This window comes from Pan troglodytes, chromosome 10, assembly GCF_028858775.2.
Source record: "Pan troglodytes isolate AG18354 chromosome 10, NHGRI_mPanTro3-v2.0_pri, whole genome shotgun sequence".
Taxonomy (NCBI): domain Eukaryota; kingdom Metazoa; phylum Chordata; class Mammalia; order Primates; family Hominidae; genus Pan; species Pan troglodytes.
The window spans coordinates 100253907-100281901 of NC_072408.2; the positions used below are offsets into that span (position 1 = coordinate 100253907).

The window sequence follows — 27995 nt, forward strand, 5'->3', positions numbered from 1 at the left end:
TCTCTCCAAACCAAAAAACTAAAAAAATTAGCTGGGCATGCTGGCATATGACTATAGTCCTAGCGTACTTGGGAGGTTGAGGTGGGAGTACTGCCTGAGCCCAGGAGTTCAAGGTTACAGTTAGCTGTGATCATACCACTGCACCCCAGCCTGGGCGATAGTGAGACCTTGTCTCTTAAAAACAAAACAAAACAAAACAAAACAAAAAGTTAATTATCATCAATGGACATTTTCAAGTGCATACCCCTTGCTTCATTTTATCTGTAAGGCCTGTGAATTTTACTACATGATTTTGTATAACATAACATTCTTAGGAACATATAATGTCTCATTATAGTAAAACTGACTGCCTATTTTCTAGCTGGGAGTAGAAATAGAACCAAAGTTTTGCTCAAGCTCCCCACTACACTACTTCCTTACAAATCATAAGGCCACCTAGAGATACACTAAGATAAAAATGGCTGATGAGTACTTTTCTCCACAGCACTGCTGTCCAACAGAAATATAATACAAGCCACATAAGTATTTTAAAATTTTCTAGTAGCCAAATAAAAAAGTAAAAAGAAACAAGTAAAATTAATTTTAATATATTTTATCTAAAAATGTATTCAAAATATTATTTCAACATGAAATCAGTATGAAATTAATGATGTATTTTATCTTTTATCATAGCCTTCAATGCCCACTGTGCAAATTACACTTGTAGCACATGTTAATTTAAACTATTCATATTTCAACTACTTAACAGCCACATGGAATGATTAGTGGCTCCCAAATTAGTCTGGAGAGTGAAACACAAGACAATCATGTTATAATGTTACTGCCTAGTCATTATGAATAATTTAATTTATTTCATATAATAGGTAAAATTTTGTACAGAAACTTAAAAGCATCACTATTTTCCCCTCAAAAAATTCTATACAAAAAGTAATGTCAGGCCGGGCGTGGTGGCTCATGCCTATAATCCCAGCACTTTGGGAGGCCGAGGCGGGCAGATCACCTGAGGTCAGGAGTTCGAGACCAACATGGAGAAACCCTGTCTCTACTAAAAATATAAAATTAGCCGGGCCTCGTGCTGCATGCCTGTAATCCCAGCTACTCGGGAGGCTGAGGCAGGAGAATCACTTGACCTGGGAGACGGAGGTTGCAGTGAGCCGAGATCGTGCCACTGCACTTCAGCCTGGGCAACAAGAGTGAAACTCCGTCTCAAAAAAAAAAAAAAAGTAATGTCAGAACATTTGACATCACTAATAACAGGAATGCATGTAACAAGAGTTGCTGTTTGCTACAGTCACAAGATTGTGTTTGAAAAAAATTTATGGCAATTTCAAAACACATTAAATAAACAAAAATTAATTCAAACAAGCTAACTGCATGATGAAGTACAGTTCACTGAGGAACTATTTTAATTTTTACAGTACACACTACCCCCTAGTGGACATAAGACATCATCTACTTATTTCACCACCTTTCCTTCGCAAATGAAAAAACTGATGCTCTTAAAAGTTACTGTACCCAAGTTTGCTAAGCTTTTTAAACTTACATTATATGATCACTCCTTGCTTTGGTAAAACCAAACCAAAGTTAGCACCCACCTAAACACGTCCTTGAAAAAGACCTATAGATTCCAACAGTAAATAAAATGAAAATAGCTGAAGAAAACTAATAAAAGCAAACCAAGCAAAGCTAAGACAATTTTGTATTCCCTTTATGCTTTCACCTCTCGTGCCTATCTTGCTCCTAACCACTTAGACTCCCCCAGATAAGCTAACTGGGTCCATGAGAATTTCCTGAAAATGCCTATCCTAAAGTCAAATGGAGAATAATGATTCTCAAGACACACCCCTCCCTTGTTCTTTCTTTTCCCTTCTACTCCCACAAATTTAAATCTCACAATTTCTTAGGTGGCAGATTCAGAGAAGGAAAAACGGAAGAAAAATCTATTTCTAAGATTCTGCGTACCAAAGACTAAATCTCAGAGTACTTTAGACCAGAGCATTCCTTTTTTGGGAAAAGCTTTATTTATGGGTTGATAGGTAACAAATAGGTAAGTACTCTCTATTCCACTTGAAGTAATAATGAACAGATGGGGCCAGATGACTTGGGCTAGAAATCTCTACATCCTAATTTTTTCCCTCAAACCTAGACCAGATCAATATTTCTGTGAAGCTCAGTGAAAAGGAATGGAGACTTGGGAGCTGGAGGGACTTCTGAAAGGCAAAGTATATATAATCTGAGATACATCAGAATGTATCTCAGGTCTGAATTGGTCTAAAAGTTTCTCCCTTGTACTTCCAGTTTCCTGTTCATTACCACCTCTCCACTTACTGTAACTACGCACAATAACTGGTGGTTTACTTCTCAGACCCTAAACTATTTGAAGAGAGGAACCCCAGCTAGTAAATGGTGGTAAATTCTAAATAAATGCTTGCTCGGTGAACGAACATCTGCAATGCTTAGGTACCACCCAGAGCTGATGAGGAATACTGTATCTGCTGTGTTCATTGGTAAATTCCATCTCAGGAACAGCATTTAAGATTATTCCAATCACTGACAATGACAATGGACAAAAATCAGAATAATCCTACTAACAAATTGTCCCACCAAGAAGAAAAACTGTTAAGCTGAATTCCTTTATTTCTTGTCTATCTTGCCTCCCCAATTCTTCTGCCCACTAAACACATCAGGTTGTATTATAGTCTGTGTATATTTTCCTCCCCACCAGTCTGTAAGCCCCATAAAAGCAGGGACCACATGCAATTATCAAGCACTGCTCCCAGATATACAGAGAATCAATAAAAGAAAATCTCGGGTAACAGTTAAGAACAAACTATGCCAAATACTGACTTAAGTGCTACATATGTATTAGCTCATTTAATCCTCATACTCATTTTACAACTGAGAAACAAAGAGTAATCAACCAAAGCTAGTGAATGACAGAGCGAAGATTCAAATCCAAGCTGTTGGGCTCTATTCAGTCTGGTTTCAGGGTGTGTTTCTTAATCTTTTTCTTTTGGAGGGGGGTGCGGATTCTCACTCTGTCACCCAGGCTGGAGTGCAGTGATACAATCTCGGCTCACTGCAAGCTCCACCTCCCGGGTTCACACCATTCTCCTGCCTCAGCCTCCAGAGTAGCTGGGACTACAGGCACCCACCACCTCGCCCAGCTAATTTTTTGTATTTTTAGTAGAGACGGAGTTTCACCGTGTTAGCCAGGATGGTCTCGATCTCCTGACCTCGTGATCTGCCGGGCCCGGCCCATGTTTCCTAATCTTGATGGTATACAATAAAGACAATTAACTACATAAGCAGTAAATGTCTAATGTTTGGCAGGGACAGTAAACAGCACGGTAGTTAAAAGGGCTATTTTCAACCCTTCATAATCGTGAAGTGGTGCTTCATGAAAAAGGTAAATTTAAGCCATAATGTCATAAATTTTTTTTTCTTTTTGAACTGGTAACCAGAAAAGTATAGTCTTATTAAGATAAAAATAGGGAAAAAACTGCTTTATTTGATTGAAAAATTGGTATATACTATTTTGACTTGGAATTATCAGATGGTAAACCATTTTGCCTATCTTTGATAGTGCATGAAATCAACATGCTCTAAAATGTTTCGTGACTCTGAAATACAAATTTACTTACAAATGTTTACTCATTGCTATTTTGTTCATGGCATTGTGGTATTAAATAACTGGAAGGAAGAGTAAAACTTCTTGGCATCCAGCAGTTTATTTCATTGTGAGCAGTCAAGGTCTTAAGGTACAGGAGGTGTGAGTTAGGATACTATTAATATATGAAGAGCAGAACCAGATTACAGGGCTGTTATGTTCTTGTTTATTTCTAAAGACATTTTTAAAGTTTTCTGGAAAGATTAAAAACCTCGTCTCCATCTTTTTTCCCTCTTTGTTTTTTCAAAGATTTCCAAATATTGGCATCACAGCTAAAGATGGTGTCAACTATTCCTTCATTAAAAACTCATGAAGTTCTTGGTGGTAAAAATGACCTTTGAATATTCAGCACTATAATTAGTAGACTCATGGCAGTCAAGCATCTCCATTTTCTATGGTTCCTGATTTGATGAATGACATAACACTTCATTGCCTGAACTTTTAGCACCAGCTCAAAAAATAAAAATAAGACTTTAGTGATTTAAATAATGTAGCTGTCTATCTTAATGAACTCTGTATCTCAGGAATGATTTGACAGAGATGTCTCAGAATGCTGAATGAAAAGAAAGGACCTAGCTTAGTAACACAGTTCATTGGGACTGCTGTGTGCCATGGTCCTCAAGGCACTATTAACAAACCTATTGCATATTTTAGGTTCTGGGAGTGGGTATATAACTTAGTAGGTGAGGTAGGAAATGTTCTTCTGTATTCATCTTGAATTAAAATTAGGGAAACTTTTTAAAAGCCTGTTTTATGTGGTGAACACTAAAATCATAAGATTTATTAGCAAAAACCAGTGAACTTGGTTTTTTTCTTTGATCCAGCTTTTATGTAAAAAATGATGTCGATTGTGGGTTCTTTCATAAAATTTTACTTTTTTTTTCAAGTTGGTAATTCATTTCAGGCCCTTATGTGTAATTTTAGTCATTTGTCTACGTTAACTATTAAACAATGTTAAAAATTCCCCCACTCATTCATATGTTCCTTTAGCTCCCACTCTTTAGTATAATGTTGGAGCTGGGAGATAAGAAAATTGTAAAAATTTTAAGTAACTTGTAGAAAAAGAAAAACTTACCCGTGGTCACACAAAAGGACTGCCTGGAAGCATTTAGGGCAAAATGAGGTTGGTAGTATGTATCCAGCACTTCTTGCGCATCACAAACAAAGAAATAACCCATTCTGTAGAGAACTGCAGTAGTTACCACTAAGATAGCAGCAGAGTTCTAGTGGTAACATTCTGCGCTTGACATCAATAATCACACCGCACACACTGTAGAATGTGTTGCACACAGTGTGAGCACTGAAATCATCGTGATGTGATTCTGAAGTTTGTTCCTGGCTCCCTCTTTTCTTTGGCCCTCCTGAAGAATGTGTGAGGTAACTAATAACTCTTAATATCATTTCTGCTTAAACTAGCCAAAGCTGGCTTCTGTTGGTTGCTAAAATAAAGTCTAAACTCAATAGGAAAGGAAGTGAAGAAAAGGTTAAGAGTTAGCAGACCAAGGCAGGAGGGGGTTGGGGGCTGGTAAATACGTTAAGAAGCTAAATATCTCTTTGGGATTAAATGAAGTCAAAAGAGGAGAGCATACAAGTCAACCAATCTCTTTATCAAAGAACTTCTACTTAAAACCTTTTAAAGGAGGAGCTAATTTCACATTAGACAGTTAAATTCAACTAAGCAGCCTGGTGTACCTAGCGTGGGGAGGGGGAAGAGGCTCAAGAGTTAGCACATCTGAATTTAATTCCAATTTTAATTGTACCAATGTGATATGTGACCACAGACAAATCATTTACCTCTCCAGCCTTCTAAAATGTCCCTTGAACATTTAAAAGGTTCTCTATAGCACCAAAATTGTCTGAACACTTTATTATTATTAGAATGAGTTGAATCTTATTGCTATATGCTTCTTTCTACTGGAAGGTCCCCTTTTGTAATAACATTCTTTAGGCCTATAATTACTGTTTTAGTCTTCCCTGCTGAAGGAGAAGGATATTATGAACTGTAATCCTGGTATTTAGGCCAACGTTCAATATCTAAATAAAGAGAAAATTTGTTGCTAAGGGCACCTGCTTTTTTCCCAAGTTTTTTTCACTTGCTCATTAAAGAAATACATAAAATTAATCTAAATAAAATTAGCCATTCTCCTAATAACCAAAATCCAATTAACATTCTAGAATGTTTTTTTTTGTTGTTGTTCTGATAAAGACAAAAGCCCTTAAAAACAGTTTAATATGTTTACATTTTTTCACTCCTGTGTCACTGCAGCCACTTTCCTCAAGGCTGGTTGATTTACAGACAAATCAATATTCTTTAAAAACCATATGGCATAAACAGGTACTTTTCCTGGCCTACAAGCTAGTGACTATACTAGTATAGCTACCATGTATTTACTTACTCGACCCTTTTTCTTCAGGTTCTTTCTGGTTTCAAATGCAGCAATCACAACAAAATTTAATGCCTGAGGACTCCATAATAGGTAAGGCAAGACAAGAACAGATGGAAGCAGAGCAGTTGAACTTTTCAGCGAAGCAAACAAAAAAACAAGTTACATTTCGCTCAGATTTGCATTCTCAATCCAATTGTACCAGTAACACAATTTTGTATAAAATCCAAACCATCAGGAAAGAAAAATTAAAACAGTCTTTCACACTCTGCATACTAACTCTGAGATAAATTAGGAAACATGAAGGCATGCAGATATTGGAGGGTTGTCTCCCACCCAGTAAGCATCCTCTCTCAGGGCTAACCATACCGCACAGCTTCAGGAGAGGACCATTCATATGACAGTCTGCATAAATGGCGCCTCTTGAAGTTATACAGTGAAATACTTTGGATTAAAAAATAAAACTTCAATTTAGCAGTTGCAAAGATCAACTTTATTACCTAACCCATGGAAAATGGATTACACATATGACAATTTTAATTAAATCAAAATGTTATTTACCCAAAACATCCCATTTTGCTATCCACTGTCAGTAAATGAACATTCATTGTGCTTTCACAAAATCTATGCCTCACTTCAGAGTTATATTTAATGTTATCTATTTTGTGAAACAAATACATAAATGAACTTTGTTTCATTTATGAAACAAATGAGCAAACCATTTTCCCACACACTAGGAAGACATTCAATCTTTATGTTTATGGTGAAGCAGCATCTTTGCAAAGTCAGAAAACAGTAATAACCAACACTATATAAGGCTCAGTATTATGTTAGGGTCTGTTCTTTACACTCTAATCCTTCCAATTACCATAGAGCTAGATTAGTATATTAAGCAGATAAAGAAGCAGAGAGGTCAAATGAGGTTGCCCAAGCTAATATTTGGCAGAGCTAGAAATCAAACTCAAGAGTCTGGCCTCAGATTCTTTGTTCCTGCCATACATAAACATACATTTCATATTCCCTAAATCAGTGTTTTGCTCTAGAGAATTAGGAAGTAAGGCTCTCTGAGCCATAAAACATTATTTTAGTCATGAAAAGCAGCATTTCTACCATCTTGAAAGTCAATTGTCAATTAAGAGGTCAGCAAAAGACTACAGTAGGAATGAACCTTCTGTAAGCCATCCCTTACACACTTTGCTACCTTACTGTCTCTCCAACTAAACTAGTTCCTAGAGATCAAGGCCTGTGTCTAACATTTGCAGACCCAATGCTGGACACCAGTGTGTCTTGCATTTCTTACTGGTTAATGAACAGATCAACTGCAGAACTACCTGAGACCAACCCCACAGAGTAAGGAAAACCACTGACTGGGTTAAAAGGAAATTCAAGAACTTCCAAAAATAGTAGGCCTAGCCAAGCAGTGACTGCAAAGAGCAGGAGTATGCAGAAAAAAAGACTTGCAAGACTCCAAACCGAATCTTTACAAACTATTTCACACGTCTGTCCAAAAGCCTTAGCTTTGACACTATTCCTACAGGTCATACACTTAAATGGACCAATTACGAAGCACCAGAGATACCAGCCTTATCACTTCTTTTGCCCCTCTAGGCAGCTTCAACAATCTAATAAGCATTTTCCTCAATTTAAAAAAGTGATCATTGCCTCAATAATCACAAGTTGACATATTAAAGATGATTCTTCCCCCTACCTCAAGGTTTTGGGAAGAATCTGAAATGAAACAGCTTGGTTAGAGAATTTAATATTTCACAGATTATCAATTAGGTCTGAAATTTGAACAGTCTTAAGAGATCCAGCTGGAGTAAATAACTCAGCAGATTTTTTACTCTTCTGTGATTTCAGATTATCTCGTCCTGCACTACTAAGCCAGAGGAGGAAATGATCCAGACAACTCAGATTTTAATGTAACTGAAATAAGCACAGACTTACACACTAGGGCTGATGTATTACAATAGAGTACGATGGACAATAATACTGGGTCAAATTCATCTACTTCATGTGGACAGCTTGAGTCTCCGAAAGAATGCGACAATACATTCAAAGAACATAAATGCTGGAATCAGTTCTTGCTAGCAACACGAGCCAGCAATGTATTATGTGAAACTGCATCCAAAAAAAAAAAAAAAGCTACAAAGTCATAAAAATAGCCCTGAGAATAACTAATTTGAATAGTATTAAGTAAACAGTTTTCTTGAGGAAGGAAATCGGGTGGCTGGAACACAGGTAGGAGACACCCTGCAAGTCAAACAAGCTTAATCAAAACAAGAGCAAAAAACCCTATAAAACCCCTAATCCGACAAGTCTGAAGTCAAGCCACATACTGCCACATCTCAAGGGCTTCTTACCCATCCCTATCTATCCTGGGCTGGGCCAGGCCAGGCAGTTTTCTAAAAAAATCTCTGCCTTAGGAAACTAGTAAGTCAGATATAAAGTCAATCAATGTCTCTCACTTTCCTTCTACACTTTTGTGATTCTGGAGGTAGGACTCTGCCAGGGGCTCCTAGTTTAAGTCTGCAGATAAGGGGGTGTTAAGGGAAAACTGCGAGAGAGGACAGTGCTGTCTCCCCTCTCATGGGTGCATCAGCAGATTTTTTTTTTTAAGCTCATCGGCTATCATTAGTGTTAGTGTATTTTATGTGTGGCCTAAGACAATTCTTTTTTTTTTTTTCTTTTGTCGCCCAGACTGGAGTGCAGTGGCACGACCTCGGCTCACTGCAGCCTCTGCTTCCCAGGTTGAAGCAATTCTCCCACCTCAGCCTCCCAAGTAGCTGGGATTACAGGCGTGTGCCACCACACCCAACTAATTTTTGTATTTTTAGTAGAGACAGGGTTTCACCATGTTGGCCAGGCTGGTCTCGAGCTCCTGACCTCAAGGGATCGGCCTGCCTCGGCCTCCCAAAGGGCTGGGATTACAGGTGTGAGCCACCGTGCCCAGCCACGAGACAATTCTTATTCCAATGTGGCCCAGGGAAGCCAAAAGGTTGGAAACCCCTGTTCTAAAGCAATGCAGGCTTCACATGTGACTAGTTTTATGAGAGCCAATACAGATTACCTATCTCCTAAAAATTCTACCTTGCTTCCCTTCAGCACTATCACTTTTTAAAAGGTTTTATTTAGAAAACACTTCAGCTAAAATATTTACAAACGAATGAAGTACTAATACATGCTACAATATACATGAACCTTGAAAACATGCTAAATGAAAGAAGCCAGAAAGAAAAGGCCACATATTGTATAATTCCATTTATATGAAGTGTGTACAATAGGAAAATCCATAGAATTGGAAAGCAGATAAATGGTTGCCTGGGGTTGAAGGTAGAGTGACTGCTAATGAGCACAGGGTTTTTCTTTTTGGGGTGACAAAAATCTTCTGGAATTAGCAAGTGATGATGTTGTACTACTTTGTGAATATATGAAAAAACCACTAAACTGTACACTTTGAGTGGGTGAATTTTATGGTATGAGAATTATCCCTCAAAAAAATAAATGAAGCATTTGAGTTTTCCTTCAATATTCAGTGAGATTTTGGAATCTTACCGATGAATTAGAGATTGGAATAGTAAAAGTAAGTGAAGGGAAAATAAATATCTATTACTTGACTATTTAGTATATAACATATTCACAGCATGTTAACAGAGTTTTCAGTTTTTTGAGATAGGATCTTGCTCTGTCGCCCAGGCTAGAGTATAGTGACACAATCTTGGCTCACTGCCGCCTCAACCTCCCAGGCTCAAGTGATCTTCCCATTTCACCCTCCCAACTAGTAGCTGGGACTACAGACATGTGCCACCACAACTGGCTAATTTTTGTATTTTTTTGTAGACATGGGGCTTCTTCATGTTGCCCAGGCTGTTCTCGAATTCTTGGGCTCAAGCAACCTACTTGCTTCAGCCTCCCAAAGTGCTGGGATCACAGACATGAGCCACTGCACCCAGCCAACAGAAATTTTAGTAATGAATATATATTCATGGACTACAACTTCTGAAGAAAAGAAACTTCAAGTTAAAAGATTACTTTTGAAGCTAAGTATCTGTGATCCAAGCATAGACATGCTGATTCAAGTTACACAGTCTTAGTTGAAATATCTCCTGGGTCTGATATGTCGACATTCTACTCCCCCTTTTCTACTTATGCTTCAAAATTCAGCTCAAATATCATCCTCTAAAAACCTTTCCCTAAACCAACCTTGAGGGTTTTCCAGGCCAGTCTGTCACTTCTTTGGTGTTCCCATTGATGCCTTTGTATTCAATATACAAAGCAGTGCTAGCTGTATGATTTTACTTTTGTCTCCCATTCTACCCATCTTTGCATTGAAGCCAAGAACACATATGACCAGTGTTTCTGCAAAGTGTACACTAAAATCATAAGCAGCTCTTAAAACAACAAAAATATGTTGTGCTGGCAATGTTAAATTTACAAACTTCCCCAGATAATTCCAATGTATAACCATGAACTAAGTACTCAGACTAGAAACAAGTGTTCAGAGAAAATAGCCCATAGATTCTTGTCTTGGCATCCTTGCCAATACATCAGCAGCCCTGCCAATTAAACTAGGAGAAGAAATAGGCAAGGTCTGGCCAAGTACTTCTCTAATCACAGTCAGTGCTGGCCCCTGAACAGAACTTGCAGCACTTTTAGTTTAACCCTTACCTGAACCACAACAATAAAGACAGGGTCCTGGACAGTGTGCTTTATTTGAAAAAGTGTAGGCTAGGCACAGTGGCTCATGCCTGTAATCCCAGCACTTTCGGAGGCTGAGGCAGGCGGATCACGAGGTCAGGAGTTCAAGACCAGCCTGACCAACATGGTGAAACCCCGTCTCTACTAAAAATACCAAAATTAGCTGGGCGTGGTGGTGCACGCCTGTAGTCCCAGCTACTCAGGAGGCTGAGGAAGTAGAGCTGCTTGAACCCAGGAGGCGGAGGTTGCAGTGAGCCAAGATCATGCCATTGCACTCCAGCCTGGGCGACAGAGGGAGACTCTGTCTCAAAAAAAAAACAAAGAAAAAAAAAAAGAAAAAAAGAAAAAGAAAACACAAAACTCAACTTGATATATAAATGAATGCAAGATAACTCTTAACATATTTTTAGGCTTACTGAGAAAAAAATTCTTGTTTAAAATTAGTCTGATTCAGTGGTACTTTAAATACAGTCATGCGCTGTATGAGTTTCAGTCAATGATCAACTGCACAAAAGACAGTGGTCCCACAACATTATAATGGAACTGAAAAATTCCTATTGCCTAGTATTTACTATACTATACTTTCATTGATTATTTTAGAGTGTATTCCTTCTGCTTGTTAAAAAAAAAAAGTTGACTGTAAAACAGGTTCAGGCAGGTCCTTCAGGAGGTATTCCAGAAGGCATTGTTGTCATAGGAGATGACAGCTCCATGTGTGTTACTGCCCCTGAAGACCTTCGAGTAGGACAAGAGGAGCTGGAAGACAGTGATACTGATGATCCTGAATAGGCCTAATATGTGTGTGTATGTCTTAGTTTTTCACAAAAAGTTTTTTTAAAAAAGATTGTAACAGAGAAAAAAGCTTATAGAATATAAAGAAAATATATTTTTGCACAGCTGTATGATGTGTGTTTTAAGCTAAATGTTAATACAAAAAAATCAAAAGTTTAAAAATATAAACTTATAAAATATAAAAGTTACAGTAAGCCAAGGCTTATTATTGAAGAAACATTTTAAAAAATAATTTTTTGGTGTAGCCTAAGTGTACAATGCTTATAAAGTCTATCGTAGTGCACAGTAATGTCCTAGCCCTTCAAATCCACTCACCACTCACCCAGGGCAACTTCCAGTCCTGCAAGCTTCCTTCATGGTAAGTGCCCTATACAGGTATACCATTTTTTATCTTTTATACTAGATTTTTACTGTACCTTTCCTATTTTGATACACACATACTTACCACTGCATTAAACTGCCTACAGTATTAAGTACAGTAACATACTAAACAGGTTTGTAGCCTAGGATCAACAGACTATACAACATAGCCTAGGTGTGTAGCATGCTACACTATCTAGGTTTGTATAAATATATTCTATGATGTTCACACAATGATGAAATTGCCTATGGTGCATTTCTCAGAAAGTAACTCCATCGTTAAGTGATTCAAGACTGTATATTTTGCTGGTAAGAAAGAGCAGCAAAGAGTCCCTTCTCACCAGAACCACAAAATTCCTCAAATCCAGGACTGGCTGGGTGGGGAGGGGGAGGAAAAGAATATGCTATCCAGACCAGAGGCATTCCATCTTAAGGTGAACTATGTTACTAAACAGGGTCTCATGTTTGTAAGAAAGCCTCTAATTAAATTACAATAAACAGACTTCTGATTAAAAAAAACCAAGAAAAGCGGCAGGCTCAGTGGCTCATGCCTGTAATCCCAACACTGTGGGAGGCTGAGACAGGAGGATCACTTGAGCCCAGGAGTTCAAAACCAGCCTGAGCAACATAGGGAGACCCTGTCTCTATGTAACATATATTATATATGTATATATATTTTATATTGTACATAATATATATTTTATATATATATAAAAAATTTTTTTAAATTAGTTGGGGATGGTAGTGCATGCCTGTGATCCCAGCTACTCGGGACGCTGAGGCTGCAGTGAGCCATGATCGTGCCTGGGCAACACAGTGAGACCCTATCTTAAAAAAAAAACACGGCCAGGCGCAGTGGCTCATGCCTGTAATCCCAGCACTTTGGGAGGCCAAGGCGGGCGAATCACAAGGTCAGGAGTTCGAGACCAGCCTGGCCAACATGGTGAAACCCCGTCTCTACTAAAAATACAAAAATTAGCCGGGTGTGGTGGCGGGCACCTGTAATCCCAGCTACTCACAAGGCTGAGGCAGGAGAATTGCTTGAACCTGGGAGGCGGAGATTGCAGTGAGCCGAGATCGTGCCACTGCACTCCCAGCCTGGGCAACAAGAGCAAAACTCCGTCTCAAAAAAAGCCAACCAACCAAACAAACAAAACACAACCCAAAACAAGTAAGCTAAGCACTTAGATCCTGTTCTTAAACATGTTTCCACTTCAGATGTCCAAATGATACAGTATAAAAATACATGCACTGCCAGTTATTATCTAGGAATAGATATGTTCTTCAGTACCCACAGTCTACAGAATCAGACCACCTGGGTTCAAATCATAGCTCTACAAACTAATAAATCCCTCTGTGCAGGTTCCCATAGCTATAAAATAGGAATGATACTAATATCCACACATCATAAAACTGCAATTAGAATTAAGTAAATTAATGCACGTAACATGCTTAGAACAGTGCCTGGTACACAATGCCAATGAAAGATGTCTATTTTTACATAATAAAAACTATATGACCAACCTCACTTCAGGAACAGCTGCCACACTGCATGCTGGTGAATAGTTCACAGACTAAATATGAATTTCATAATTAGAAACACTTTGTTTGCCTAACAATTCTTGATGCCAACTCTTTGAACACAGTCATTAAACAGTAATAATTATTTTTGATGAGACCCTGATTCTATTATCCATCACATACTATATTTCTAGATGATGCCATGCTTTCTGTCTCTCCTTCCAGCTTTCATATCTGCTGCCCCATGTGCCAAAAACTCACTCACACTCCCTCCTTCTCTTGGCCCGGCAAACTCTTACTCTTCAAGTTTAAAAACACTTCCTCGGCTGGGCGCGGTGGCTCCTGCCTGTAATCCCAGCACTCTGGGAGGCTGAGGCGGGCGGATCACGAGGTCAGGAGTTTGAGACCAGCCTGACCAACATGGTGAAACCCTGTCTCTACTAAAAATACCAAAATTAGCCGGGTGTGGTGGCGTGCACCTGTAATCCCAGCTACTCAGGAGGCTGAGGCAGGAGAATTGCTTGAACCCGGGAGGCGGAGGTTGCAGTGAGCCAAGATCGCGTCACTGCATTCCAGCCTGGGCCACAGAAATTTCTTGTTTCATGACTGTGTTTTCCATTACACAGGGATGCCTTTCCTGTTCACCTGGCTTACTGGTAAATGCATATTATGCATTCAATGAATGTACAATTAATTGAACTGAAAAAAAATCTCATGAATGGATAATAAAGAGACATACAAATCACAAGGTTACAGAAAACTGAAATTTGGCCTTGGGATCAGCCTATGTTACTAAAACCACTTTGTCCCTGCCTCATAGTAAGATGGTAATCTAGTTGTCTTTAAGAGTCACACACACACACACAAAAAAAACAGCTACTTACTAACATTCTGAGTATAAGCTATAAAGTAATCTTAAGAAAGTTACAGAGCAATAAAAAAATCACCAACGGTTTCATGATATAAATTTGTTAGTTCTTTCTAGTGTTTCCTTAACTACAATGCCTTCAATCCCTAGAACTGTAAAGACTTTCAAAATATAAATTCATTTGCCCAAAATTAACCAAACTGACAGAGACATAATGTGAAGGTATTGAAAACTAAAAAAAAATTTGAAAATCTAAAGACAACATAGCCAATTGTTTTAATGCAAAATATGTCAACCTTAGATTCTGAAACCAGTATCTAAAATTACTTTAAATTACAGTAGAATCCTAATTATTCAGAAGCATCTCAGTTACTGGCCAATTCAAAACCAAAAATGTCTGTGCCTAAGTACTCAAGAAATTTTAGAATAGCTTCATCCAGGATTTTTTTTTTTTTTGAGACGGAGTCTTGCTCTGTTGCCCAGGCTGGAGTGCAGTGGGGTGATCTCCGCTCACTGCAAGCTCTGCCGCTCCTGGGTTCACGCCATTCTCCTGCCTCAGCCTCCCGACTAGCTGGGACTACAGGCGCCCACCACCACGCCCAGCTAATTTTTTTGTATTTTTAGTAGAGACGGGGTTTCACCGTGTTAGCCAGGATGGTCTCGATCTCCTGACCGTGTGATCCTCCTGCCTCGGCCTCCCAAAGTGCTGGGATTACAGGCGTGAGCCACCGCGCCTGGCTAGGATTTTTAAAAAATATAACATGCCCCCAATGGTGTCACGTAGCCCTTGAAAGAACGAATAATAATGAAGTATTTCTGTTGATTCTGAGGGCTCTTAACCAATTATCCAGTTCTTCCAACCACACAGTCATGTTTCTGCCACAGAAGACCCTAGGGCCATCAGTCACTTCACTTGGGAAGAAATTTTAAAAGCTGCTAAGATTTTAGCTGAAGTTAAAAGATTCCCTATTATTTCATTGCCTAATTGGTATATCCACATTGATTCCTTCATATATTACATTTGCAAAGAAAATTTCAACTCTATAATGAAACAACAGTCCAACTCGTTTTTCGCATACGCACATAAGAATTCTTTTTCTTGATATAATATTATTACATATACTATGCCTCTCAGATTTATTTTGTTTTTAGAAAGCAGCACTGTATAAGATACGAATTTGGCACCTAAATCAGAACTATGATTACTATAATTGTGATGTCAAAAGCCCCTGCTGGATGCTGCTGTCCTCATTTCCTTGTTTCTAGTATTTATTTCTATAGCACATATGCATCCATAGTTCATTATAACAGAAAATATAATGTGTGTTCAGAATCCATACAACTTGAATCTGTAGCATATTTTCTTCTTAAATCAATTTACACAGGTAAACTATCCTATAAGGTATAGGGAAAAAAGAAGAAGAACCGAATTGTACATCAGGAATCTGGTCATCCAACTTCTTTGGCCTACAAATTCCTCACCAGAGAAAGAAAAGGACAGAACAGATGTTCTCTAATGTGTAAAACTCTGGTGGCTCACTCCCGTAGTCCCAGCACTTTAGGAGGCCGAGGTGGGTGGATCACGAGGTCAGGAGATTGAAGCCATCCTGGCCAACATGGTGAAACCCGTCTCTACTAAAAAAAAAAAAAAAAATAGCTGGGTGTGGTGGCGCGTGCCTGTAATTCCAGCTACTCGGGAGGCTGAGGCAGGAGAATCGCCTAAACCTGGGAGGTGGAGATTGCAGTAAGCCGAGTTCATGCCACTGCACTCCAGTCTGGCGACAGAGCGAGACTCTGTCTCAACAAAAAAAACTCTGGTTTTAAGAGTGGTCATTAACACGTGTGGAAAAAATTCCAAACTTCAGCAAAGCAAATGCATAACATTTCCAGTCACAGTCATTTAGCACAGTGAATACTAAAGTACTTGATAATTTGACACAACTTAATTTCACTTGTGCAGGAGTTGATCAATCTGGACTAAAGGAACTGCTTGACACAGAGGAGCTTAAAAAAGAATACTGAACTGACTGCTATTTTTAACTTTCAGTTATGCTCACATTTCATAATCAAAACATTAGATAGTATATTAAAACAGTATCTTTAGAGCCTGAAAGTTTAATCACTATCAAAAGCAGTCCAGGGATTCTTAACATGGAGCACATGGAGACCTAGGGAATCCACAAATAAACTTGGCAAGAATCTGAATCCCCAGAAGTCATACGTTAAAAAAAATAGCTTTTTTTCCTAGGAAGAGGTCAGAAAATTCTTAAGTGAGACAACTGAAAGAACTAAAGAACCACTGTTCCTGGTCAAATTTTTTACAAGTTTTTTTTAAAATTCCAAAGGTGATTTTAATTACAACTTATAACAAATCTGTCTTCATCATAATGAGTTTTTATTTATTTATTTATTTACTTAAGAGACAGGGTCTTGCCTCTATTACCCAGGCTGGGGTGCAGTGGTGCCACTAATAGCTCACTGCAGCCTCGGCCTCCTGGATTCAAGGGATCTTCCTGCCTCAGTCTTCTGTTAGGATTACTGCATGAACCACCATACCTGGCTAAGTTTCCCTGCCCCCACCTGGAGGTACATATATTTCTGAAACATCATGGTAACTTTTCCATGCCTTTTTTTAGTTGGAAAAAAACATTATCAGACAAGTATTTTCAGAGCTTAAAACAACAGGTAGGACAGGCGCGGTGACTCACACCTGTAGTTCCAGCACTTTGGGAGGCCGAGGTGGGCAGATCACCAAAGGTCAGGAGTTCGAGACCAGCCTGACCAACATGGTGAAACCCTGCCTCTACTAAAAATACAAAAATCAGCTGGGCGTGGTGGCATACACCTGTAGTCCCAGCTACTAGGGAGGCTGAGGCAGGAGAATCGCTTGAACCCAGGGGGCAGAGGTTGCAGTGAGCCGAGATCACGCCATTGCACTCCAGCCTGGGCAACAAAAGCAAAACTTCATCTCAAAAAAAGAAAAAAAAAAAATGTCCAAGGCAGAGAGTAAAGCTACTCCAGTGGCTGAGGCAGGAGAACTGCTTGAACCTGGGAGGCAGAGGTTGCAGTAAGCCGAGATTGTGCCATTGCACTCCAGGCTGGGCAACAAAGCAAGACTCCCGTCTCAAATAAATAAAAGGTGAGTTTTCTAAATCACTTTTCTTACAAAAAAAAAATATCTTATGCACTAGAATACCTATCAAATGAGTGGCTTTTAAACAGTAATAGGAAAAAATAATGTGTGTACTTCAAAAAATCCTATTAAAAAAGTAAACTCAAGTCTCAATGTAAAATCAGACTGTATCTGATTTTTAAGAATTTGAGGCTAAATCACACCAAATAGAAGAGTAAATTTTTCCACTGCACTTCAGCCTGGGTGACAGAGACCCTGTCTCAAAAAATTTAATTAAATGTATTTTTTTAAGTAAATTTTTCAGCACCATAGACAAGGGACCAGTGGGGAAGGGAGACATAAAGTAAATTCTGCGAAAGACTGGTAAAATTCTAATTCCAGAAGGTTGACTCACTAGGTTTTAATCAAATAAGTCAACCCTTAGGGTAAGTTAACTACTTTTTCCCAAGACTGTATTTTATCATTTTCATTATTATCATTATTACTATTTTGAGACAGGGTTTCACTCTGTCGCCCAGGCTGGAGTGCAGTGGCGCGATCTAGGCTCACTGCAGCCTCAACTTCCTGGGCCAAACCAATCCTCCCACCTGTCTCCTGAGTAGCTGGGACTACAGATGTGTGCCACAACACCTGGCTAATTTTCATTTTATTTTTTTGTAGAGACAAGGTCTCATTATGTTGTACAGCCCAGTCTTGAAACCTTGGGCTCAAGGGATCCTCCCGCCTCAGCCTCCCAAAGTACTGAGATTATACGCATGAGCCACAGTGCTCAGCCCTCATGATTAATTCTGAAAAGACCATTAAAGGAATGTCAGTCACTGTATCAATGTAACATGTAAAGCTGAAACAGATTTGGTTTTGACCAAGGCCATAACTATAGATCTCACTTATCGGTTCCCGAAAGTGATTCTTCTTTATGACAGGATTATGCAGAACCTCTCATTTGAGGGACATTTTAGGTACCTCTTAACCTTTATGACTTTAAGCTTTAACTGCTCACTTTTTTTTTGGTGGAGATGGAGATCTCACTATGTTCCTCAGGCTGGTCTCAACTCCTGGCTTCAAGCAGTCCTTGGGCCTCAGTCTCCCAAAGAGCTGTTATTACAGGTGTGAACCACCATGCCCAGCTTCAGTCACTTTTATTGGCTAAAAGAGCTTTGGTCCAGAAGATAAGGCAGAAAAACGAAACTAAAGATTCTAGCTTAAAACAGAACTACTAAGACTCAATATCACTCACACTTGTGCAAAATGCCATACATACAAAACTTCGTTACAGCATTTTTTATATAGTACAATTTAGGAAACATTCTGAAAGTTATGAATAAGCAATTAGTTACAATAAAGTCTAGGCCAGGCACGGTGGTTCATGCCTGTTAACCCTAGCACTTTGGGAGGCCGAGGTGGAAGAATCACTTGAGCCTAGCCTAGGAGCTCGAGAACAGCCTAGGCAACATGGCAAGACCCCATCTCTACTGAAAAAGTATTACATTTCCAATATTTGAAAAAATAAAATAAAGTCTAACCATAAGGTTCCATTAAACAGCCCTTTGAGAAAAAAAAAGAGCCAAAGCGGAACACTATGATGCATGCCTGTAATCCCAGATACTGGAGGCTGAAGGTAGAGATCACCTGATATTAGGAATCTGAGGCTGTATGTATATAGTGTACTATGATCACGCCTGTGAAAAGCCACTGCACTCCAGCCTGGGTAACAAAGCAGCAGTCTGTCTCTTTAAAAAAAAAAAAAAAAAAAGTCAACTTGAAGATACATAGGTGGTTAGAGGGGAAGAGAAGGGAATCAAGGTATTTGCATGAGAAGGAGAAGACGCCTAACTTATAGCAGAAAGTTGCTCTGGTCTTCTTGTAAGGATACACAATAAAAATAGTGGTTGAAGTCGGGTGCAGTGGCTCACACCTGTAATCCTAGCACTTTGGGAGGCTGAGGCAGGTGGATCACTTGAGAAGAGGAGTTTGAGACCAGCATGGCCAACATGGTGAAACCCCATCTCTACTAAAAATTAGCCAGGTGTGGTGGCACGTGCCTGCAGTCTCAGCTACTTAAGAGACTGAGGCAGGAGAATCACTTGAATCTGGGAGGTGGAGTTTGCAGTGAGCCAAAATTGCACCACTGCACTCCAGCCTGGGCAACAGGGGGAGACTCCGTCTCAACAAACAAACAAACAAACAAAAACAGTGGTTTTCTAAGCAGGGGAACTGGAATGCTGAAGGACAGATGAGGGATTCTCTATGTATCCTTCAGAGCCTTTCAAATGTGCTCTACGTGTGCATTTCCTAGTTAATAAAAAAAGATACATAAGCAGAGTAGGCACACAAAAAAGAAATAATGCAGAAGATTGATGTCCTTTTTAAGTGAGCTTATGGGTGGAAAACGAGACTAGCTTTAACTTTTAGCTCAGACATTGGTTCAGACAGAATATACCAAGGAGTAACAATGTCAAATTATTGCTCATTGAGATTAAGGCTCATCTATTCAGTTAGTCTATTAATATTTCAGTACCTACTATGTGCCGAGGATTGGTCTAGGCACGAATGAGCAATGCCCGGGATATCCAAGAGTCCCTAACTTCATGAAGGTTTAATGGGGAATAGAGAGAAATAAACAGTAAATAACATAACTTCGAACAGTAATAAGCACTTATACAGAAGAAAGGGAGATAGGAGGATAAAATTGTGGGGGAGGAAAAAGGGAAACTGGTTTATACGGGACAGGTTAGGTAGAGGGTATGACATATGAGCTAAGAACGGAACAACTGGACAAAGCAAGCAACGCAACAAACTGGAGGAAAGTCCTGTGACTGGAATAAGCTCAACCACTTATTGTTCAGGGTACAGCAAAGCAACAGTGTGGCTACAGTGGAGTGACCCAAAGAGAGAAGTGCAGATGCGCTCAGAAGTAGGCATCCCAGATGAATGTAGGGCCTTATAGCTAAGGGGGGGAAAAGGCAAGATTCTAACGTAAGTGTGATGGAGAACCTCTACAGTTTTTAGCAGGGGGGTAACATGGTCTATATTTTAAGAAGATAACACTAGCTGCTGCTCCAAAGTAGGCTAATACAGGAGGCCAGGCAGTAAATGATGGAAGTGAACAGAGGTTTGAAAGACAGGGGGGAAAGTGTCTGATTTAGTACATATATTGAAAGCAGAACCTACAGAATTTGCTACTGGATTAGATACAGGAATCTAAATGAGATAGCAACTGGGTGAATAGTAGTCCAGAAAATCATCTTGTATTTGTAGTTAGTCATTTTACAGTAACAAGAGACAGGGGAATGTTACACTAATCAAGATCCAAATTCTGCCTCTTACCAGCTTTACCTTAGGAAAGTCATTTAAGTCAGTTTCTAGACTGCAAAATATATTGTCTAGTTCACAAAAATGTCTGTAAGAATCAAATGGTTAAGAAATCTACAAATGTAAATAGTGATCATTGTAAGTTAGAAAGCATCATATTAACAGTCATGCAAATCAAGCCACCTTATTTTAACATTTTCATTAGATGAGAATGCTAACACTGATGTTATATCAACACTAAATTTCATCCTTTCAAAGTCAAAGGTCAGGCGGGGCACAGTGGCTCACGCCTGTGATCCCAGCACTGTGGGAGGCTGAAATGGGTGGACTGTGTGAGGTCAAGAGTTTGAGACCAGCCTGGGCAACATGGCGAAACCCAGTCCCTACAAAAATTAGCTGGGTGTGGTGGCATGCACCTTGCAGTCCCAGCTATTCAAGAGGCTTAAGTGGGAGGATCATCTAAGACCAGGAGATCAAGGCTGTGGTAAGCCATGATCCTGCCACTGCACTGCAGCCTGGAAGCGGAGTGAGACGAGTCTCAAGAAAAGAAAACAAAAAGAAAAGAAGAAAGTCAAAGATCACCCAGAAATAAAACAAATTAACAGTCCAATCAACAAAGTCATGTCCCTATTGCCTCAGGACAATACCGTTACCCCCATCCACCACACAGAAGTTTGTATAGTGATTGACAGAAAAGAGGCAACTTTTAAAAATAAATTCTGATTTTTTTTTTAAAGCATTGTCACTGATTATGGAACAACCTACATAACACAAGCATGGACACTTTTAAAAATCTAGTCTTTTAGTCTTCTGTTTAAGGATTAGAGAAAACCATCCTTTTAAGCTATAAATGACATTAAACTAATAAGATAAAACCCAAATCAAGGTGCCATTCATTAGATAGATGTTGTCAACAAGATACCGTAAAATTAAGATTATATATCACAGTATGAGTTACTACTGTCTTAGTTTGAACAGCAAAATGTAAATGCCCAGTGTAAATTAAATTACTGTGTGCCAAATGAATTGAATCATGAGGACTTCAACTTATTGCCTTAAACCATTTCTGTAAATTTATAAACAAGGTTCCACAGAATTTATTTTTTCATCCAAGACTTTCATATTACCGGGCATATCTTCATAATCAAAAATAGAAAAATGCGTGTTAAATGTTTAGTTCACTATGTATTTCAGAGAATCATCATGAATGTCAACTTGCATTATGTACTTGGTCAATAACCTAAGTAACAACGAAAACAAGGATATTTGATGTATGGCTCTATCACTCCCTATTCATTTTTCAACTGGGGCCTCAATAAACATGATCTTTGGGGACCATGTGACTGCATTATAACTAAAACCACGTTGTAAGGACCTGCCAATACATATGACAATTAAAACTCCTTGGACGGAATCCTAGATAAATCCACACACAACAAATTTCGTACTATGAAGATTCACATTGTTAGACTCCAGTGCTCCCTGACAATCTGTTCTACTTCTCTCATTTCTAAGAATTTCTACCATACAAAAACGTCTTATTTCTCTACATCAGCACCCTTAGGTCAGTGACATCTCCCTCATCTCAGATATATTTAAATGCAATTGGATGAAGCAGTATACAGTACATCATCCTCGAAGCCTAACAGGTCTTCCACTTAGTATGCATCTCCCCATAGATTTCACAAGAATGAACAAGATTAACATACACGTTCACCAGGTTATATCAAGCAAAATGATGCTGCAATTGAGTCACTTTAACTGGCGCATTTAGTCACATAAATGTGCAACTAATTTCCTTCATAAAAACCGACACAAAAATTTAAGGTTTAGTTGTTGTGATGACAAGGAATATCTCACGTCTGAAGACTTGTCGGTATTTCCTTAAGACTTTACAAAATCAAAGAATCGAAAATGTCATGGTTCCATATATACTTGTCAAAACACAGTATTCATAAACAGCCAATTAATAATTAAAACGCACAAAATTGAGGGGCAAAAGATTTCACGAGATCCCCCACAGAGGCCAAGGTAGGAAGATCTCTGAAGCCAGGAGTTTTGGAATCCGCCTGGGCACTATAGCGAGGCCTCATATCTACGAAAAAGAGAGGAGAGGAGAGAGAGAAAAGAGGAGAGAGAAAGAGAATCCCCCATAACTGCGGCCCTCCCCCAGCCTTGTGTTAAAACTATTTCCTCGGAACAGGTCTGAGTTTGCCAACCAGAGTAAAATCACTTCGCAGAGATAAACGAGCGGAAACGTATTCAGAAGAGAGAGATCGCGGAAGCAAGGGCAGCGGGGCGCGGGGCCCCCACGTCCCGGGACCCAGGCAGCCGCGGCAACCAGGGGCGAGCATGTGCTGACCGCGGCAGGACGCGCGGGCCTCCCAGAGCCACTTCCCGGGGCGCAGGGCCCCGCCCGGCCTGACCCTCCCGGTTCATTCATTCTGCACCCGCGGCTGCCGCACCTCCGCGACCCCGTCGGGGCGGAGAAGAGGGGCTCGGCTGCCGAGGGACCTTGTCGGGCACAATCCCCACCAGGAGCCCGAGCCCCGCCACGATTCCCGCGCGCCCGCGGCCTCCGGCGGGGGGTGGTCTCAGAAGCTATGGAGGCCCGCGCCCAAGCCCAGAGACCCGCAGCCTTGCCGCCCCACCCTCCGCCGGGGCGTGGGACAGCACTCCCTAGCCCGCCGGGCAGCCGCCTGGAAGCCCCGGGTCCCCGCTGTCCGGCTGCCCCGCCGCGGCCGGAAGTCTCCCCGGCGCCCCCTCCTCAGCACCCGACTTCCCTCGCCGCCGCGGCCAACCCCTCTCCGCGCCGCCTCGGGCCTCCCAGAGCGGGCCGCGGGCCGAAGGAGGCGAGAGGCCGCGCTGCCTGCCCAGCTGAGCCGACGAGAGCAGAGCGAAGAGCTGGAGGCCGGCCTGGGCGGTTACCTTGATGATCCTGCGGGGCAGCCCGGCCATCTTGTCAGAACCCGAGTTCGGCCTCTGGTCTCGTCTCCGGCTCCTCTCGCCTCACGCACGAGTGGAAGTCCCGGGCTCCACTTCCGGGGGACGTTGCCGCGCCCGTCGCCGCAGCCGCCGCCGAGGCCCCTCGGGAAATGTAGTCCCTGTTCAGGCGCGGGCTCGGGCACGGGCGGGCTTCCCTCCGACCTGGCCCCCTCCCCCGTGCGCCCCGCCCCAACCGCGGCCGGGGATGGCGGAAGTGACGCTCTGCGGCGGGGCAGGGACTTGGGAGAGGCCGCGAGGGGAGGCGCGGGGCTCTGGCGCTCGTGGCCGAGCCTGCCTGCGACGGTGGTACGGCACGGCCCGCGCCCGACCGCGCGCGCGTCTCTCTTAACCGTGGCCACGCCCGCGCCGGTGGACGACGTAACAGAGGCCTGGCCTACGACGTATCCCATTCATTCATTCACGCGTTCGTTCTTTCAGTTCAGCCTGCATTGCGCGCGTTCCCTGCTGGCTCTGCAGTGAACTACTGAGGTGGGGCTCATCGTCTTGCTCCTTCCTCAAAGGGAGGGCAAGACCGAAACTCGGTGGCAAAGCTCTGACTGGGGGTCTCTCCAGTTATTCACACGCTGTTGGGGGAGTTTTGATGTTTAAATTGTATAAATCGGACCTCTGACACACCCCTAGGCCCAGGGTAGGCTGAAGGAAAAGGGTTTGGAGCGAGTTGGAGGCGGGAAGAATGGTTCTGAACGCCTAGACCTAAAGGTTGAGACTCAGAATTGTTAACAGGACGAATGACCAAGGAGAGGTTTAAAGAACCCAGAGTAATCCGTAAACCAGAGATTACCTATAGAGTGCGAGGTCCTATGAGAGAATTAGAGTGGGGGTGCCCGAAAATTGAATTCTTGGGGAAGCATTTTATCCTGATGACGGATGGTTTGCTGTGTGATGGACTGTTTGCAAGCACTTTACTTCATCTTCACAGCAATCGTGAGGAGGTGTTGTTTCCATTTTACAAATGAGGCTTAGATAGTTAATCTTTTCCAAGGAGCTGTTTTGTCCCCAGGCAGATCCGCCAAGACCTGGCCCTTAACTACTTAACCACAGTGTTTCCTAGCACACTAACAGACAGTAGATGGTGAATAAATGAAGACAAGACTGACCATGCTTTCCAGGAACTTAGATTCCAATGGAGAAGAGAGACCAGTAAACAATTAGTTACAATCCAATGTGTTAAGGGCTGTCTGTAATACAGGTTCCTCCAAGGTGCTATTTTAGCAGAGAGGCATTAACTGCTTGAGAACTCAGGGAAGCCTTCTTAAATAAGTGAAGTCCTAAATGATGAGTAAGAACCTACCTGACCTTGTAGGGAAGAGTATGCCAAGCATAGGAAATGGCCTGTGAAATGGCATTGAGCTATGAGAGAGAAAAAATAGTGCACTAAAGAACTCTGAATACAAGAAACCTACTAAGAACAATAAGAAATATTTTGTGCTGGCACGATGCTAAATGGTTAATAAATTTAATACATCATTCAATTATGAAACAGATGAAGTAGTCTCTATTATTAACAGAACGTTTTAGATGAGAAGCCAAGGTTCAGAGGTAATAATGAGAATTTCAAATAACCAGAAGTCTGCAATAGGTGGTTCTGTGACTAGAAGAATCTGCAAAAGTAAATGAAACTGGACAAAGATACTTTTCAGAATATTTTATAGAGGACCCAGGATAATTCATGCTGGTAGGCAGAAAGGCAGAGTGGTATTGTGTTGGGAGTGTGTAGGTCTGCAGTCTGGGCAGGGCTTGGCAGGAAGGCACACTCTGCTTGTGCTGCATCAGCCTGTGCAACCAGAAGATTGGCTTCCATGATGGTTCACAAGGCGGGCAAGTTGGTGCTGGCTGTTAGTTTCACTCCAAATGGGCCTCTCCCTGGGGCATCTTGGGCTTCCCCATTGCATGGTGGCTGGGCTCCAAGAGTAAGTGTTCTAGCAAGCTGAAATGGACACTAAATCGCCTTTTTTGACCCAGCCGTGGAAATCACATGGCCTCGTGGAAGTCACATGGCATCACAATAACCATAATCCATCAGTCAATCAGCCACAAAACCCACACTGTCTCAAGGGCAGGGAACATGGACACCACCTCTTGAAAGGGGAGCTGCAAGACTCTAGGAACTAGCAGCATATATGTAATGGAAAGTATGGTTGTGGCCAATTTTGGGAAAGAAACTGCCACATGTATAATATTTGTCAGAGTATGCTTACCAGCCACCCGCCTTGGAATCATCTAGGGCACTGTTTTCTGTTTTTTGTTTTTTGTTTTTAAAAAAGCATTCCTGCAGCTTGAGCCCTTCCCCCAGGGATTCTAATTCTCTAGGTCAGTGCTGAGACCTGGGAATCTGCATTTAAACATCAGGGGTAATTTTGATGGATACTAACACTTGAAGACAAAAAATTCTGAACAAACGAGAACAAAAAAAAACAATAAGCAAAACAAAAAGAGGTGCCAGGTGCTTTTTTTTTTTTATGTTTTTGAGACAGGGTCTCTCACTGTCACCCAGGCTGGAGTGCAGTGACATGATCTCAGCTCACTGCAACCTCTCCCTCTGAGATTCAAGCAGTTCTTCTGCCTCAGCCTCCAGAGTAGCTGAGATTACAGGCGTGTGCCACCGCCCCCTGCTAATTTTTGTATTTTTAGTAGAGATGGAGTTTCACCATGTTGGCTAAGCTGGTCTTCAATTCCTGGCCTCAAGTGATCCGCCTGCCTCGGCCTTCCAAAATTCTGGGATTACAGGTGTGAGCCACTCCACCTGGCCTCCTTTTGTCTATTTTCTATCAGAACAGACAATAAGTATCATTTAGGTTAAGAGTGAGAGCTCTGGAGCTCCCAGTCTGGGTTTGAAAACACACTTTGCTTAATTTCTCTGTCCTTTGTTTTCTTCACCTATTAAATATACTTACCTTCATGTGCTTGTTGGGAAGTTTAAATGATGTAATTTGTATAAGGTACTTAGAACAGTACACAGCACTTAGCAATCACTTATTTTTTGTAATTTGATAGAACCATGTGTAGTTTTCTTTAGGAAACCAGATTTTTAAAACTTGATAGTATAACCTTGTTTGGTAGAGATTGGTCTGATGGCATAAAATTCTCTGAGAGTATTAACACTTTAACATATACATTTTTCCTGTCTCTCCAAATTGTTTTTTCTGTTTTTTTCCCCTCTTGAGGACAGCTCGCACTAAACTCATCTGGAAACGAAAATCTGAACTTCCGATTCATATAAATCCTGTGGAACAGGATATACTCTAGAACAGGTTGTCACAGGGCTGAGATACAGTTCTCAAATTAGAGGGCTAGTTAAGAATCCTATTTACTATATCTAATACAGAGATAGACAACAAAACAGTGGTTACCCGGAGCAGGTTGTGGGGTGGAGTGATGGAGAATCAGAGATGTAGATCAGAGGGTACAAAGTAGCAGATATTTAGGACAAGTCTAGAGAGCTAATGTACATGAGAACAAGCCTAGAGAGCTAATGTATATGAGAGCTATAGGTAATAAGTTTACGCTATGTATGAGATTCATGCTAAATAAGTAGATTTTAGCTACTGTTGTCACAAAAACATAGGTAACTATGTGAGACGATGGATATGTTAATTTGTTTCACAATAGTAACCTATTTACTATTGATACGACATATTCCATAACATCATGTTGTATACCTTCAATATAAACAATAAAATAATTTTGTTTGGCCACGCACAGTAGCTCACCCCTATAATTCCAGCACTTTGGGAGGCTGAGGCAGGTGGATCACTCGAGGTCAGGAGTTCGAGACCAGCCTGACCAACACGGTGAAACCCTGTCTCTACTAAAAATACAAAATTAGCTGGGTGTGGTGGTGCATGCCTGTAATCTCAGCTACTTGGGAGACTGAGACAGGAGAATCACTTAAACCCAGGAGGCAGAGTTTGCAGTTAGCCGAGATGGCACCATTGCACTCCAGCCTGGACAACAAGAGCTAAACTAGGTCTCAAAAAATAAATAAAATAAAATAAAATGTTTTGAGGCAAGGTCTCACTTGTTGCCCAGTCTGGAGTGCAGTGGTACAAACATGGCTTACTGCAGCCTCAGCCTCAACCTCCTGGGCTCAAGTGGGCCTCAGCCTCCTGAGAAGCTGGGACTACAGATGCACACCACCATGCCTGGCTAATTTTTAAATTTTTTAGAAACAGGGTTTCACCATGTTGCCTAGGATGGTCTCGAACTCCTGGGCTTAAGCGACCCCTCCCACCTCAGCCTCCTGAAGTGCTG

General features: G+C 41.1%; 1 protein-coding gene across 3 annotated transcripts in view; it reads right to left on the minus strand.

The window, feature by feature from the left end:
• UBE2N (ubiquitin conjugating enzyme E2 N) overlaps positions 1-26141 on the minus strand; it is a 35924-nt gene extending 9783 nt beyond the window's left edge. The window contains exons 1-2 of one of the 3 annotated variants that reach the window (XM_063785993.1): positions 23667-26141; positions 6067-6187 (exon numbers count right to left, since the gene is read on the minus strand). In XM_063785993.1, coding sequence (XP_063642063.1) covers positions 6067-6187; positions 23667-24133 — 588 coding nt within the window. In that variant the 5' untranslated portion in view covers positions 24134-26141. The remainder of the gene's footprint in view (positions 1-6066; positions 6188-23666) is intronic. The other 2 variants (XM_001139171.7, XM_063785994.1) reach the window with 2 other exon arrangements.
• Positions 26142-27995: the final 1854 nt, after the last annotated feature.